Source organism: Lactuca virosa, chromosome 7 (assembly GCF_052849685.1).
Source record: "Lactuca virosa cultivar CGN04683 chromosome 7, Lactuca_virosa_CGN04683_v6, whole genome shotgun sequence".
Classification (NCBI taxonomy): domain Eukaryota; kingdom Viridiplantae; phylum Streptophyta; class Magnoliopsida; order Asterales; family Asteraceae; genus Lactuca; species Lactuca virosa.
Window position 1 is genome coordinate 236,399,145 of NC_136432.1, and position 16,196 is coordinate 236,415,340.

Consider the following 16,196-nt stretch of genomic DNA (forward strand, 5'->3'; position numbering starts at 1 on the left):
AAAAGAATAGTAAACTTAGGATACTTTGTCCAGATTTGGTCCCTTGATTTACATATCCGGTCTCTGTACTTCTTTAACTAATTTATTCATGTCCTTTTGTTTGTGTTTGATTCAACTTCTCATTTTTTTGGCAGAATTGGTCCCTGCATTATTGTTGGAAGTTAGGAATACTAAATTTGGATGTTTTTTGGCAACTTTGTTCATTATTCTTTACGCATTTTGACACTTTTGGTCCTTGCAATCAATATTTTTACATTTTTTTGGAACTTTTTAATATTTAAAGTTTGGCCACAAAACTTTAACAGTTTGACAACTTTGATCCATTTTCTAAAAAATTGCTAATTTCTACCCCTTTAATTCTTTAGCCATTTTTACACTTCTGGTCCTTGCAGTCAAAACTTTTACATTTTTTGTCCGGGGCAAAGCCCGGACTTTTCATCCTTGCACTTTCTATGTCTGTCATATTTATCAATTCGGAAACAACATTGAAAGCTTCTGGTCCCCGCGTAGCGGGGGTAACCTTTCTAGTTACATATTATAAATGTTATGTGCTTATTAGATAACATAGTAACAAGAATATGTTATTTGAATGTATTTATTGAGGAATTGTTTTTAGTATATGATTGGAATGAAAACACAACTTTGTCTCAACTCCTCACGTGTTACCTTTGTTGCACATGGTGTTAATGTCGCACAACAAAATTGGCGTGATGTTTTCTATGATGTTACTTTGAATCAAAGTCAAGTCATTCTTGTTGGTTGTTACAATCAATGTAAGATTGAGAAAGGTTAACAAATTAAATTTGATAGGACATATTTCAAGGATGAAAAATAACATGACATTCTCTATGTTACGTTGAATAATATAAAAATTAGGGAAAGTGATGAGAAAAAAAACCATAAGCACAAACCATTATTCAAACCATTTTCAACGATTTGATAATGGGCGCACTTTAAAATTACACAAAACAAAACCAAACTGTGCACAACTTTTGTCAAATTAAAATCGGTGCATTTTAATTAAATATGTTGTGGTTGTGGGAGTTAGTTTATACTTGCAAACCATCGAATCCACATTGCTTGTAAGTGAGAGCTTGCTTCCTTGGGCTTATGGCTATGGCACAATCAATCGATGCCTACAATATATCATGTCAATTCCAATTATTCGTATTATATAAACTTTTTATAACAAATTATAACTCATAAAATACATATATCGAAATGTGATTATAAACAATGTAAGAATTCCCGTTTTATAAATTTTGCATAAACCAAGAAAAAACCAATGTATTATCTCCCGATGCTTAAAAAACATTATTTATATTTTATTTTGTCCACTAAAACCATTTTATATTATCATCTTTGCCTAAATTAATGTTTCTTGACCATTTTATGATCTAATTTCTTTTTAAAGAAATTTTGTGTTATGCCGGTTTTAATGGACAAAATGGTCACTAAACATTAATTTAGGCAATATTAGAACGATAACATAATGGTTTACCTTGAGTTTTTCCCTAAAATATACAAACGTTAATGTTAATTGAGATTATCCATGCAATTTCTTATAATCTAAACCTAGCATAAATACAATTAAAACCACTTAATGACAGATATGTAGAAAATAAATATTCGAATACAAGTAACAAATGAAGCCTCTGAGATTAATATTTCAAAAACCCTAGTTTTAATTAAGATTATCGAGATTCTTGAGGATAGACTTAAGAATATCAATGTTCACATGAATGTATGTTTTTTTTGTCTAAGAGAATGTTATTTTGAATATAAAATAGACAATGCTAAGTGCTAACCTGCACGGAGGGTGAAGTTAACCCAAGGATTCGGATCTTAGCATTAACATCACCCATGATCCGTAACTCGACCCGGTCATTAAGCGAAGCATCTCTCACCAAACTAGCAGCATCCGCCTGCAACAGATTCACCCGATCCACCGTCACCGTCGTCTGAACCCGCCGTACACTGTGCGCCGGTTGGTAAAACCCGGGTACGGTGCCCCGACCCAATGGAATCCCACGGTACATGATATTGAAGGTGGACACGCCGTACTTGATCCCTACCTTGTTGTCGTTTTTCGCGGTGAACAGCATCCGAATGGCGAGGGATAGGGAGGCGGTGCTCGGAGTATTCACCGGGGAAGCGGCGAGGTTGATGTATTGAACACCGACTTGTTGGAGATCGAACTGAGGTTTTTTAGGTTTTACGGCGAGGACAATGACGAGGACGACGGTGAGGACGACGAGGGCGAGGAAGGAGAAGAGGAGGATAAGGCAGCAGCAACAGCCTCTGATTGAGGCGGAGGAGGAGGAGGAGTGAGGGTAGTAGTGTCGTTGGTTGTAGCGGTGGTGGTGGTTGTGTGACGGAGGAGGTGGTAGGTGGCTGTGGCTGTGGTTGTGGTAATTATGGCCGCCGTTTGGGTTAGTGTCGGAGGTCATTGCTGCAACTCCGGTGAGGGAATGTGGGGTGGTGTGTGGTAAGTAAAGGTATGAAGGGCCACCACTTCTCTATACTGTTTTCCCCTTTCTCTTTTTGAGTGAGTGATAGTGAGATATTTCATTTCCTTTTGGTTTAAAAACAAGTTACTCCATTATTTGTTTGTTGTTAGGCAATACAAGACTAATTAAAACAAGTTTTTGTGTTTATGGTAAAGTTTGTAAAAAATATAGTTTAGCTAGAAACTCATAGTTAGAAGGTACACAGTAAAATTTTAAAAGATGTAAACTAATATAAAAGTTTTTAAAAACTACTTGAAATTATTTTTGGATTACAAGTGTTTTCTTATTTAATTAGAAGGTTTAAGATTATGCTATGAAATGAAGTTTTTTCTTTAATTTAAATATTTTATTAAAAACTAAAAACTAAAATATCTTAAAAATCCCATTATGAACATACCCATATACTGAGATTATTGAATGAAGATGGATGAAAAAAAAAACAAAAAAACAAACAAAGGCCTATCTAAAGATATTGAAAATAGACTAGTTGTTATATCTTATTTGTACAAAATAAACTAGAATATCTTTTTTAATTTTAAACATCGAAAATTATTTCCAAAAGTTTCTAAAAAGTAGTTCAATCGAATCTAATTTTATCTCATATAATAAACTAAGTTTGATCATTAGTAAACTAATTGTGATCATTATGATAGGAAAGGAAATGAAAGAATAATCGATGTCACAAAGTTGCGAAGACATGCTCCTTTTTGATAGCTTAGGGACTAAGGGAGTTCAAGTCATGTGCGATTATCTAACACTTCACCACTACCACCAACATCTTGAAGATAAGATGTCAATGTATTATTTAATACATTTTTTTTAAAAAAAAATTCATTCACTAAGTAGGTTGTGTATAAGTATTACCTAACGAAGTAAGCTCAAACCAAAAGAATAGATATTAAATTATCAACTCAAATATGGCTTCCAAGATTTTTTTATTTTTTTTGAAAACGACTAGTGTATAGGCATAGTTGGTTTTTGATGTTTATTGTTAGAATGTTAGATATGAGGATAAACCCCCAAATATGCCCAATCTGTCGATTAATACACACTTCTTTGTCATGAACATTTTATTTAATTAAAAGTTTTAAACTATTAAATTACTTTTTGATAATTTTTAAGAATATGAAAACATGCTCAAAAATTATAAAAGGAAAACAAAGATGATTTTATACTTTATAATCTAGAAGATGATATGATATAACATTTGATTGATGTTCAAAACAAATATCCATAATCTAGAAGATGATATGATATAACATTTGATTGATGTTCAAAACAAATATCCGAAGTAATAATGATTTACAAAATTTAATCTCAAAAGTCACGGATCCAATTAAACATATTAAATCAAATCATAGAAATTATAATGAAACCGATTATCAAGACATATAATCTCAACGGTTGCTAGACTTTCAACGTGATCAAATTCTTATTTTTCCTACCTTGTTGGAGAGAGAGAGAGAGAGAGAGAGAGAGAGGTTAGGGCAGTCCAGAAGAAGTAGTTAGGGTAGAAATCATTGATGAAATCATTTTTATTTATGTGAACCATGACAATATCATATTTCCATTTTCTTGACACAAAACAACATAATTGCAATTCCTTACTCATCATAGTAAAGCACTTACATAATTACATGTTTCTATCAGGGGAGGATGCAGAAATACATAGTAGGTGTTGCCGAGATGAAATAGATGTTGCCGATACATAAAAAATAGGTAAAAAAAAAATCGAAAATTTTTCCACTGTGGACAGGAAAAGCAGTGTCACACCGGGAACACCCTAAAACCGCCCCTGGTCTCTATATGTAACACATAAAGATCGAAATGCAAAACTGTAGTTCAAAAAAAGTACATTGCTATAATGTTTTGTATTTCTCGTAATTGTTCCTTGAATTTCATGACAAAGAATAGTTTCCCAGAAAAAGCACATTAACTTTCTCGACTTAACACAAAAATATGACTAAAGCACAAAAGCGATTATATAAATCGTATCTCAAAAAAACCGACAACAAAATTCCAAAAGAGAATTTACAAAAGATTATGAATTTTAGATGAGAGCTAAAAAAATATCTGTCAGCTTACTTGCAAGAACACGTTCTCGTCTTTCAATGTATCCCATTGGAAACCAACCTGCTTTCTCTTTGCATTCACCTTCTGCCCAACCGTTATTAGAAACCTGCAAAATTTTACATTATCATATCTCTTTTACATTATCAAATTTTTATATAGTTGTCAGAAATATGCTGACATGGCATCTTATTTGCATTTCTAAAGCAGTGTGTTTGACATGAGTGCCACCTCGTCATTTTTATAGGGTTTGTACTTGCAAATTGCTTATATCGGTAAAGAGGTAAGTAAAAGTTGGTTGCTATATTGGGTAAAAGACAAAGTATGTTGCCTATATTGCTCGATGTAAATTTTTAATGCATTCAAGTATCACAATTTATGCTTTCAAGGGTTTGTTTACAAAATAAATACATACCTTTCTAATAACAACGTAATCACCAAGTGATAAATTGTGCTCCACATCAGATTCTGCCTGAAATGAGTACATTACCTGATAGTTATGAAATCATTGATGTAGGGTAGAAATCCTCAAGCAAGGACTTTGAGAGACATTTGGGATAGTGGCACGAGAATCGAGATAGAAAGAGAATGAGTGAGAGGGGTGAGGAAAATGATTTATTGAAGCTTGCTATTTATAGCAGGTTTTATGGTGTATGTCTGGCAAATACGCGTGAACTGTACGATCATGCCACCTGTCGTTTCCTCATTGTGTCACGTCATCCCGTATCTCAATGAAATCGTGTGTCGGTGCGCCCGGCGCATTGCGTGCGAGCGCGCGTGACTAGATAATTAAACTTCGAAAATTCGTAATTCTCGCACATGAACTCCGTTTTTGACGACTCTTATATACTCGTATAGATCTCTTCATTCTCTACAACGTTCCTTTTGGTCGTTTTGCCTAGTTTTGACTTTCGTTTTTCGACGTGTTTTTATTATTGTTAAAAATCATATCTTCCTCATATGATCTTTGTTTTCAACGTTCTTTGCTCCATAATTCCTACTTTATGTAGTACTACGTTTGTCTACTTGTTAACTGTAACGCCCGTAGATTCATGCTAGACAATTTAGAGACAATAAGCGTTAAAAATGACTTTCTGATAGAAGATTATTTAGGATAAATAATCTTAACAAAAGTTATATTATATGTCACAAGGATTCCGTACATATAAAGTACGCTGAAATCCGACTTATAACGAAAAAGTTATGACCCGTTGAAGTTTCGCGATTAAAACGGCACGGCTCTGCGTAATGTAAAAAGTGAATTTTTGATAAATTACTTTTTATCCTTATTGATCTAAACAAAAGTCACAGTATTCGTTAAACCAAGAGCGTGCATACAGAGAACGTCAAAATCTGACTTCACAAGAGGAAGTTATGATTTTTCGAAGTTTCAGCGTAGCAGTATACAACTCAGAAATCGAATTTTAGATTGGTCAATTTTTTAGCCTCCTAAGAGACAGGTGGAGTTCCAGATCGATCTGATTCCGGGGGCGGCACCTATTTCCAAGGCACCTTATCGCCTTGCGCCGCCCGAGATGCAGGAGTTATCCTCGCTGCTCCAGGAGCTGCTGGGGAAGGGTTTTATTAAACTGAGTAGCTCGTCATGGGGAGCACCGATTCTTTTTGTCAAGAAAAAGGATGGTTCACACCTGATGTACATCGACTACTGGGAGTTGAACAAGCTGACGGCCAAGAACCGTTATCCACTACCGAGGATCGACGATTTGTTTGATCAGTTGCAGGGGGCGTCTTGGTTTTCCAAGATTGATTTGAGATCTGGGTATCATCAGATGAGAGTCTGCGAGGAGGAAATCCAGAAGACGACCTTTCGGACTCGTTATGGGCATTACGAGTTTGTGGTGATGCCTTTCGGGCTCACCAATGCACCGGCAGCATTCATGGACCTCATGAACCGGGTGTGCAGGCCCACGTTGGATCGGTCGGTGATCGTGTTCATCTATGACATTTTGGTGTATTCAAGGTCTAGGGAACTGCACGAGGAGCATCTTCGGGAGATTCTTGGGGTGTTGAGGATGGAGAGGCTTTATGCGAAATTCTCCAAGTGTGATTTTTGGTTACGAGAGGTCTAATTTTTGGTGCACCTCGTTAATCAAAATAGGATTTTGGTCGACCCGGCCAAGATTGAGGCAGTTATGCGATGGGAGGTGTCGAGATCCCCATCCAAGATCAAAAGTTTTCTGGGTCTGGCAGGCTACTATCGGAGGTTTATCAGAGATTTCTCCAAGATTGTTGTTCCTCTCACCAAATTGACCAGGAAGAGCATTACCTTTGCTTGGAGGCCTGAGTAGCAGACATCATTCGATACTCTTTGCCAGAGATTGTGCGAAGCTCCAGTGTTAGCCCTTCCGGAGGGAGTAGAGGACTTCGTAGTATACTGTGATGCATCTATATCGGGAATGGGTGCCTTGTTGATGCAGAGGGGGCACGTGATAGCATATGCGTCGAGGCAGCTGAAGCCTCATGAGACGAGGTATCCCACCCATGATTTGGAGTTGGGGGCGGTGGTGTTCGCCCTCAAGATTTGGTGCAACTATCTTTATGGTGTCTGATGTACCATATACACGGACCATAAGAGCCTGAAATACCTTATGGATCAGCCCAACCTGAATATGAGACAGAGGAGGTGGTTGGATGTAGTGAAAGACTATGACTGTGAGATTTTGTATCACCCTGGCAAGGCTAATGTGGTAGTCGATGCCCTGAGCCATAGAGCAGCGAGTGCTCCGATCTGAGACGTGTATATGACGATGAAGGTGATGACTCTAGTCTTAGATACCATCCGAGAGGCCCAAGAGGTGGCCATGAGACCAGAGAACCGTAAGAGAGAGCAGGTGGTCGGGTAGATTTCTGAGTTCGAGACTAATAGTCGGGGGCTTATGACCTTCCGTGGGCGGATATGGGTGCCATATTCAGGTAGAGCCCGACGGATTTTGATGGTGAAGGCCCATAGGTCGAGATTCTCGATCCATCCTGCGGCCACCAAGATGTATTTGGACTTGAAAAAAGATTATTTGTGGCCCTGTATGAAGAGAGATGTGGCATGGGTAGTCGAGAGATGTTTGACCTGCCGTCAGGTCAAGGCAGAGCACCAGCGTCCCCATGGCCAGTTGCAGCCTTTGGAGATTCCCCTCTGGAAGTGGGAACTGATTTCCATGGATTTTATTACCAAGTTACCGAGGACTGCACGGGGTGTCGATGCGATTTGGGTGATTGTAGATCGGTTGACGAAGAGTGCTCACTTCCTGGCTATAAGTGAGAGCTCTTCTGCGGAGAAATTGGATGAGGTCTACGTTCGATAGGTGGTGGCACGACATGGGGTGCCAACATCGATAGTTTCAGATCGTGATGTGCGTTTTACTTCCAGGTTCTGGAATAAATTTCATGAGGAGTTGGGTACCCGACTGCATTTCAGCACCGCATACCACCCACAGACAGACGGGCAGGGCGAGCGGACGATTCAGACGCTCGAGGACATGCTACGCGCATGTGTTATGGATTTTGGTGGGAGTTGGGACACTTACTTGCCCTTGGCTGAGTTTTCATACAACAACAACCATCACTCCAGTATCGGTATGCCTCCCTTTGAGCTTTTATACGGGAGGAGGTGCTGGACGCCCATCTGTTGGGGGGAGGTCGGGCAGAGAGTGATGGGAAGCACTGAGATAGTGCTCAAGACGACAGAGCAAATCCAACAGGTCAGACAGAGGTTACTGACGGCCCAAAGTCGTCAGAAGAGTTATGCAGACCGGAACGTTCCGACCTAGAGTTCCAGGTCGGTGATTTTGTCATCCTGAAGGTATCCCCATGGAAAGGGGTGATCTGATTCAGGAAGCGGGGAAAGCTGGGCCCTAGATACATTGGTCCTTTCAGAGTGGTTTCTCGAGTAGGGAGGGTAGCTTATCAGTTAGATCTGACTGCAGAGTTGAGCAAGATTCATAACATCTTCCATGTATCCCAGCTGAGGAAGTGTGTAGCCGACGAGACGACAGTGGTCCCTTTAGAGGACATTCACATTGATGAAAGCCTGAACTACATTGAAAAGCCGGTGGCGATTTTGGATAAGAAGGTGAAAGTCTTGAGGAATAAGGAGGTGCCCTTGGTTAAGGTTCAGTGGCAGCATCGGAGGGGATTCGAGTGGACTTGGGAGCCGGAGTCCGAGATGCGTGAGCAGTACCCAGAGCTATTTCCGGAAAATAACTTCGAGGGCGAAGTCTGATTCTAGTGGGGGAGAATTGTAACATCCCGACTCCCAGGTATAAATTTAAATTGTTTTATATTCATTTTGACAGGGCAACTCGACGACTTGGAGGCCCCAACTCGTCGGGTAGAGATCGAGATGGCCGCGTGAATTTTAGAATCAACTCGACGAGTTGGAGCTGAGTGTGAAAACCCTAATTTTCAGGGTTTGCACACTATTTAAAGGTCATTAAGCCCTTTATCCCGCCTCCCTCATCACCTTATCACCCTGAGACAAACCCTAATCGAGCTATCTTCCAGTGTGAGAGAGAGTGAGGCTAAGAGTGTGTGTTTTGGTGCCTTCTTTGAAGGAACTTGAGGAGTAAAAGGTTTGGAACAAGAAGGAGTCCTTGGATCTGGCATCCATTAAGTGTTCACAACCATTTGGAGATAAAAAGCCATTATCTTGATCACTTGCTTGCTAGATCTTTCCATTAGGGATTTTATGGCCATTTTTAGCATTTCTTGAGTCATTGATGGTTTTGAGCTTACCAGAAAGCTAAGACTTCAGATCTGGACATTATTAGGCCCTTTAGGCCTCGAGACTCAAGCTTTATCAAGATTTGGCCAACTTCCATGCCTTAAACCCTTTGTTGAGCTTTGTTTTGGCAAACTTAGCCCTAGATGCCATGTATGGACGTAAAGCTTGCAGCTTTACGTGGTATTTCAGCCTTAGAAGGCTAGATCTAGAGTTTGGGGCCTTAGTCTCGCTTAAAAGCGTCTGAATGAGTGATTGGGATGAAGGAACTTGACGAGTTGGTTAGCCAACTCGACGAGTTGGTTAGGGTTTTCCGCCATTATTATCCTAGACGCTATGCAAACTCGACGAGTTGGTGAGACAACTCGGCGAGTTGAGTTGGATTTTTCCTAATTTTTCTGAGAACAGGAGAAACTCGACGAGTCGCATAGATGCACTCGACGAGTTGGGTCAACATGGACTGTTGACTTAAGCGTTGACTTTCGTTGACTTTTAGGGTTTGGTCAAGTTGTGGACTTTGGAGACCATGGAGGGGTAAAATGGTCTTTTACCCTTTTCGAGAATTAGTAAAGGGGGTTAGCTTAACATCTTTAGAGTTGTTGTTATAAATTGTTAATTAGAGGTGATATGATATATGTAGATGGAGTCTAGACCGACCGTTGAGTATGAGACATACTTGCTTTACCGACGAGGTGAGTCTTCTTACTATACTTACCTGAGTGGTAATATTGTCTGACCGGAGGGTCTTGCCTGAGTTATTGACCGGAGGGTCTTATGTGCATATACCGAGTTATGTGATATATTATGCATTCTGTCTTTGTGATTTATGTTGTATATTATTCTGTGCCTTATTGAGTTAGGCCCAAAGGGTCCTGTAACGCCCGTGTTTTTGGGCTAAGCACTAATGATGATGTAATAGTCTAGATCAACCATTTTAACTCGTTTTTAAGTAATAAAGATGAATTACTGGAATATTATGTGAATTATGTGCTTTAGTGTGCTTATTACTTGTTTATAATAATATAATAAATAAAGGGTAAAAATAAGCGTCAAAAATAAAATGTTAGATAAACCCGATATCGATGAAGGAAGTTGTAGTGGTCGAGACAAGGATTTCGGACATATAAAGAACGTCGAAATCCGAGTTATAACGAAGAAGTTATGACCTGTTGAAGTTTCACGACAAAACCGACACGACGTTGTGTGACGTAAATAGTGAATTTACGATAGAGGACTTTTTAGCCTTATCAATCTAAACAAAAGTCATAGTATACGTTAAACCGAGAGCGTGCATAAAAAGAACGCCCAAATCTGACTTTGTATGAGGAAGTTATGATTTTTCTAAGATTTGGCATAGCATTACACAACCCGATATTCGAATTTTAGATCGAGTGGTTTTTGCCCAATGCAACCTAAATGAGAATTGAAGATCTCATTATTAGTAGCGCATCGGCAAAAAGACAGACGAAAACGGACGTCGAGTGAAGAAGTTATGAATTTTTAACGAACTTTTCATGTCCCGGTCTGTTAAAAATATAACTTTAAAAATAAAGTCAAAATTAGCTAACGGAGTTTAAACGAAAGTTGTAGAGTACGATCCTAACTACGCGTGGATATAAAGAACGTCGAAAACGGAGCTCGTATACGAAAGTTGTGATTTTTAGAAGTCGGGAATAGGCTGTGCGACTAAGGGTGACGTGACACAATCCTGGCCGTAGTTTCCTCCCCACGGCTACCCACCAGATGGTGACATGTGGCATGGACTCGGCGAGTAGGTTTTCCAACTCGGTGAGTTGATCATATTTCTAGCCTATAAATAGAGGTGCGGGGCAGCCTCATTTCTCACACCTCAAACTCCTTTCTTTCTCTCTCTAACATCCGCACTGTCAGTGGGTGGAACCCCCAGTGATCAAGAGGAACAACCATGATGAAGGAGTCAAGAGGAATGAATGCACGTATAAGGACTTCACAACTTGCAAGCCATCAACTTTCATGGAGAAGGAGGATCCAATTGGAGTCATGGACTGGATATCGGAGATGGAATTGGCCTTCATAACATGTGGTTGCAAAGGCAAGCTACAGACCACAATTGCAGTGCGTCAGTTCAGAGGTGGCGCTGTTCGCTGGTGGAACACCCTGGGGAAGACCCTAAGCCCCAATGAGCCCCTACAGCTGACTTGGGAAGAGTTCTTGGTACATTTTAAGCGTGGATACTGCTCGGCCCAAAATCTGCTTGAGCTAGAGAACCAATTCCTGACATTGAAAAAGGGAAGTATGTCCATTGATGAATACACTAATGCCTTCACTGAAAAAATGGAGTTTTCTTTACGCATCGTTCCAGATAAGCTGACAAAAGTTGATAAGTATGCAAAGGGACTTCCATGGGAGTACGCTGTGCCAGTCCGCCAGGCACCTACTCTGGAAGCAGCTATCTGGGTTGCCAAGTCTGTTGAAGAGATGATCAAGGGAAGAGCCACCAACAAGGTTGAGGTTGGCGAAAAGAGGAAGTTTGATGGGTCGTCAAAATCTAAAGAGAAGAACAATTCTGGTTTAAAGAAATCTGGAGGAGGAGGAAACGAAGCAAAATGGTGCGAGAAGTGTAGAAAGAAACACTCGGGGAAATGTAGCGAGGAGGTGACTTGCTACAAATGTGGAAGGACAGGGCATTACGCCAATGAGTGCACATCCAACAAGAGGGTGTGCTATGGATGCAATGAAGAAGGGCACATTGCTAAGGATTGCCCGAAGAAGAAGGAGGTAGCAAGGCCCAATGTCCCATCGAAGCCAAAAGCCACAGCTTTCCAGATGACCTTGGAAGCCGCGAAGGAAGCAGCGGACGTCGCTTCAGGTACCTTTCTTGTAAATGGATTACCTGTCAATATATTGTTTGATTCTGGAGCAAATTACTCCTTTATATCACATAAATTTGGTGGAATACTTGCATTGCCTATAGAAAAACTTGATGATGCCCTAGTTGTAGAAGTTGTCAGTGGCAAATTCATACCTGTTAGCAATTGCATTAGGAATATCGTCATCGACTTGAACAGAAACAAATTCCATGTGGAGCTGTTGCCTATTGAACTGAATGGTTTCGACAGCGTACTGGGAATGGATTGGCTTAGCGCCAACGATGCCGAGATACTGTGCAAGAAGAAGATAGTAAGGGTAAACCCGCCTGGAAAAGAGTCATTTGTGGTGTATGGGGACAAACGTAGAGTGAATTCTGGAATCATTTCCCTAATGAAAGCCAAAAAATGTTTTTCGAAAGGATTCACATCATACTTAGCATTCGTGATTGACGCAAAGAAAGAAAAGAAAGAGATACAGCAAATACCAGTGGTGTGTGACTATCCGGAAGTCTTTCCCGAAGATCTTCCTGGATTACCGCCTGATAGACAAGTGGAGTTTCGAATAGACTTATTTCCAGGAACAACACCAATAGCAAAAGCACCATACCGATTAGCACCGATGGAGATGAAGGAGCTTATGACGCAACTTTAGGAGTTGTTGGACAACGTTTTATTAGACCAAGTTCATCACCTTGGGGAGCTCCGGTGTTATTCGTGAAAAAGAAGGACGGAAGCATGAGGATGTGTATAGACTACTAAGAGCTAAACAAAGAAACAGTGAAGAACAAATACCCATTGCCGAGGATTGATGACCTTTTCGATCAGCTGCAAGGTTCAAGCTATTTCTCCAAGATCGATCATAGGTCAGGATATCATCAACTGAAGGTGCGAGAACAAGATATTGAGAAAACCACGTTCAGAACAAGATATGGACACTATGAGTTCTTGGTTATGTCATTTGGACTCACCAATGCTCCAACTGAAGGGTTTTGAGCATTCTAACACTCCTAAGGTGTACATGCAACCCTAGAAACCTTGGATCTATGTTTTACTAAGATACATGCAAATTTGATTTCCAAGGTTCTTAACCTATCTAACATGGCATGGGGAACTTGAATCATAAGAACTGGTAAGAAGACATACCTTTCTTGTTGCTTTGATTCCTTGAGAACCTTGTGAGCCTAGCACCTCAAGTGTGATGCCTCAAATGTCTCACACAAGACCACAACACTTGGAATAACCTTGAGAGAAGACACTTATCACTCAAAATCGGCTAGCCCTCTTGTTCTTCACTTAGTAGTGCCGATTTTGCTAGTCAAGGGGTCCTTTTATAGTTGTGTCACAAGTAGGGTTACAACATGTAAACCCTAGTTGACATGGCTTTCCATATTCCATGATCCATGGGTTTATAACCTCCATGGACTATCCATAGAGAACCTTATGGGTTTTAGCCCAATTCACTAAACCATGGATCATTAGCCCGCTATAGAAGAATAGATGATTTACACAATCAACCCCATATATTTAATTAGTCTCTTTTTGATCACTTAATTAATTCTAAATTAATTCTTGATCAATACTATTTAAATAATATTATTAATATATTAGAACTTATAATATATTAATAAACCTTAAGTGTCCTTTCTCTCTTTTGGTCTATCCAATTATTGCAATGCCATGTAACCCAAATGGACCATGCCAACCAGGTCAAGTACATAGCAGAAATAGTTATGGACTTAGACACCTTATCCAACAGTCTCCCACTTGGATAAGTCTAATAACCATAATTGCAAGTATGACTTCAGGAACCGATCAACAATCGTAGCTCTTTCAAGGTCTCGCGGAACTGAGATGATGATGATACGCCATTTAAGATAAGTGATCATATAATCCTCTGTTCTTGATATCAACCAGACAGATACATGGAACATTTTCTTACTTATTGTCCAGCAGTTAGTTTCCCGATTTCTGATTTGTTTGACATAGAACTTAATCGAACTCATCAATTTAGTTCTGACCGGGCCCGGTACATAGGTCACAACAAAATCTTCGAGGGGCCCAGATATCGCTTCTAATCCAAGAAGGAACAGATAAACTTCGACTCATATGCTTGTTCTACTACTTGTTGAATTATACACAAAGGCACGTTTTATAACATCGAGTTACCAATGCGTTTTCGTACAATCAATGTATAACCAACTCATAGTCAACAACTCATATCTCTAGGTTTGAAGACTTATATGATATTATCGTCTCACGATCACTCGAGATAAATTCCATGAAGTGATACAAGTGAGCGTGGGTTGAATCCAATACTCAGAACTTATGAGCACTCATGAGTGTTGTAGCAACTCTTGCTATGTCCAACATCTTAGACATCTACAAGCCAACTCATGACAGTCTTGATTCATTTCTACTTCCAACATACGACCGACTGTGGAGAAATTTGAATTATATGATATACCATAACATAATTATTCTGAAAGTCAAAACATGCAAAATGAAATGATAGTAAACGATTAACAGAAGATAGCAACACTTTACTTATAAATAAACAATAACTTTTATTTATCATCAAACGTCAATTACACTTTACAAATTTCAAATCTATCTAACTACTAAAACTAATATCATCCTTCAGCCCTATGCGCCTCGCATGCTGGAGATGCTTAACCCTACCCAGTCCCTTCGTGAGGGGATCTGTTGGGTTCTCATCTGATGATACCCTCTTTTCCACGAGGAGTCCTTCTTCTATTCGATGTCTGATGAAATGGTACTTTCTGTTGATGTGTCTAGATCTTCCGTGATCCCTTGGTTCCTTGGTTAAGGCAACTGCACTTTCACTATCACTGAAAATCTCCATAGGCTCCTTTATAGCTGGTACAACTCCAAGGTCTCCAATGAAGTTCTTTAGCCATATAGCCTCCTTTGCTGCCTCGCTTGCCGCTATATACTCTGATTCGGAAGTTGAATCAGCCACTGTCTCCTGCTTGGAACTTTTCCAAGAAATTGCTCCTCCGTTTAAGGTAAAGACCCAGCCCGACTGAGAGCGGAAATTATCCCTATCGGTCTGAAAGCTAGCATCACTATACCCTACTACTCTCAAGTCATCACTCCCACCGAGTGTAAGGACCCAGTCCTTAGTCCTCCGCAGGTGCTTGAGAATGTTCTTTACCGAAGTCCAGTGATCCTTGCCAGGGTTCCCCTGATATCTGCTGACCATGCTCAATGAAAAGGCCACATCAGGACGAGTACAAGTCATAGCATACATGATCGAGCCTACAGCGGAAGCATACGGAACTCGACTCATCTCAGCTATCTCAGCCTCTGTACTCGGGCTCTGAGTCTTACTCAATCTGGCGTTACTCTGGATCGGTAACTCTCCTTTCTTGGAATTCTGCATGCTGAACCTATTCAACACCTTATCCAAGTAGGTACTCTGACTAAGTCCAATTAGTCTTTTACTCCTGTCTCTCAAAATCCTTATCCCTAGGATATAGGCAGCTTCACCAAGGTCCTTCATAGCGAAACACTTCCCAAGCCAGGACTTCAATTCCTGTAGAGTTGGGATGCCATTTCCTATGAGTAGTATGTCATCCACATGCAATTCCAAAAAGCTAACTATACTCCCACTAGCCTTGACATATACACAGGACTCATCTTCACTCCTCGAAAAACCAAACTCTTTGACTTTCTCATCGAAACGAAGATTCCATCTGCGAGGTGCTTGTTTCAATTCATAGATGGATTTCTCAAGCTTACACACTCTATTAGGGTACTCTGCACTGACAAAACCCTCTGGCTGACTCATGTAAACATCCTCAGCCAACTTTCCATTAAGGAAAGTGGTTTTGACATCCATTTGCCATATTTCATAGTCATGAAATGCAACAATGGCTAGCATAACCCTAATAGACTTAATCTTCGCTACTGGTGAAAAGGTCTCATCATAATCAACTCCCGGAGTTTGAGAAAAGCCCTTTGCAACCAGTCGTGCCTTATAAGTGTGTACATTACCATCCATGTCGGTCT

At 40.0% G+C, this 16,196-nt stretch overlaps 1 protein-coding gene across 1 annotated transcript; it reads right to left on the reverse strand.

The window, feature by feature from the left end:
• Window positions 1-823: 823 nt before the first annotated feature.
• LOC145123522 (uncharacterized) lies at window positions 824-2,575 on the reverse strand. Its single transcript, XM_079058733.1, has 2 exons — window positions 1,809-2,575; window positions 824-1,136 (listed from the first exon to the last, which is right to left on the reverse strand). Exons 1-2 carry the CDS (start codon window positions 2,448-2,450, stop codon window positions 1,050-1,052), a joined length of 729 nt encoding a protein of 242 aa, XP_078914859.1. The 5' UTR covers window positions 2,451-2,575; the 3' UTR covers window positions 824-1,049.
• Window positions 2,576-16,196: the final 13,621 nt, after the last annotated feature.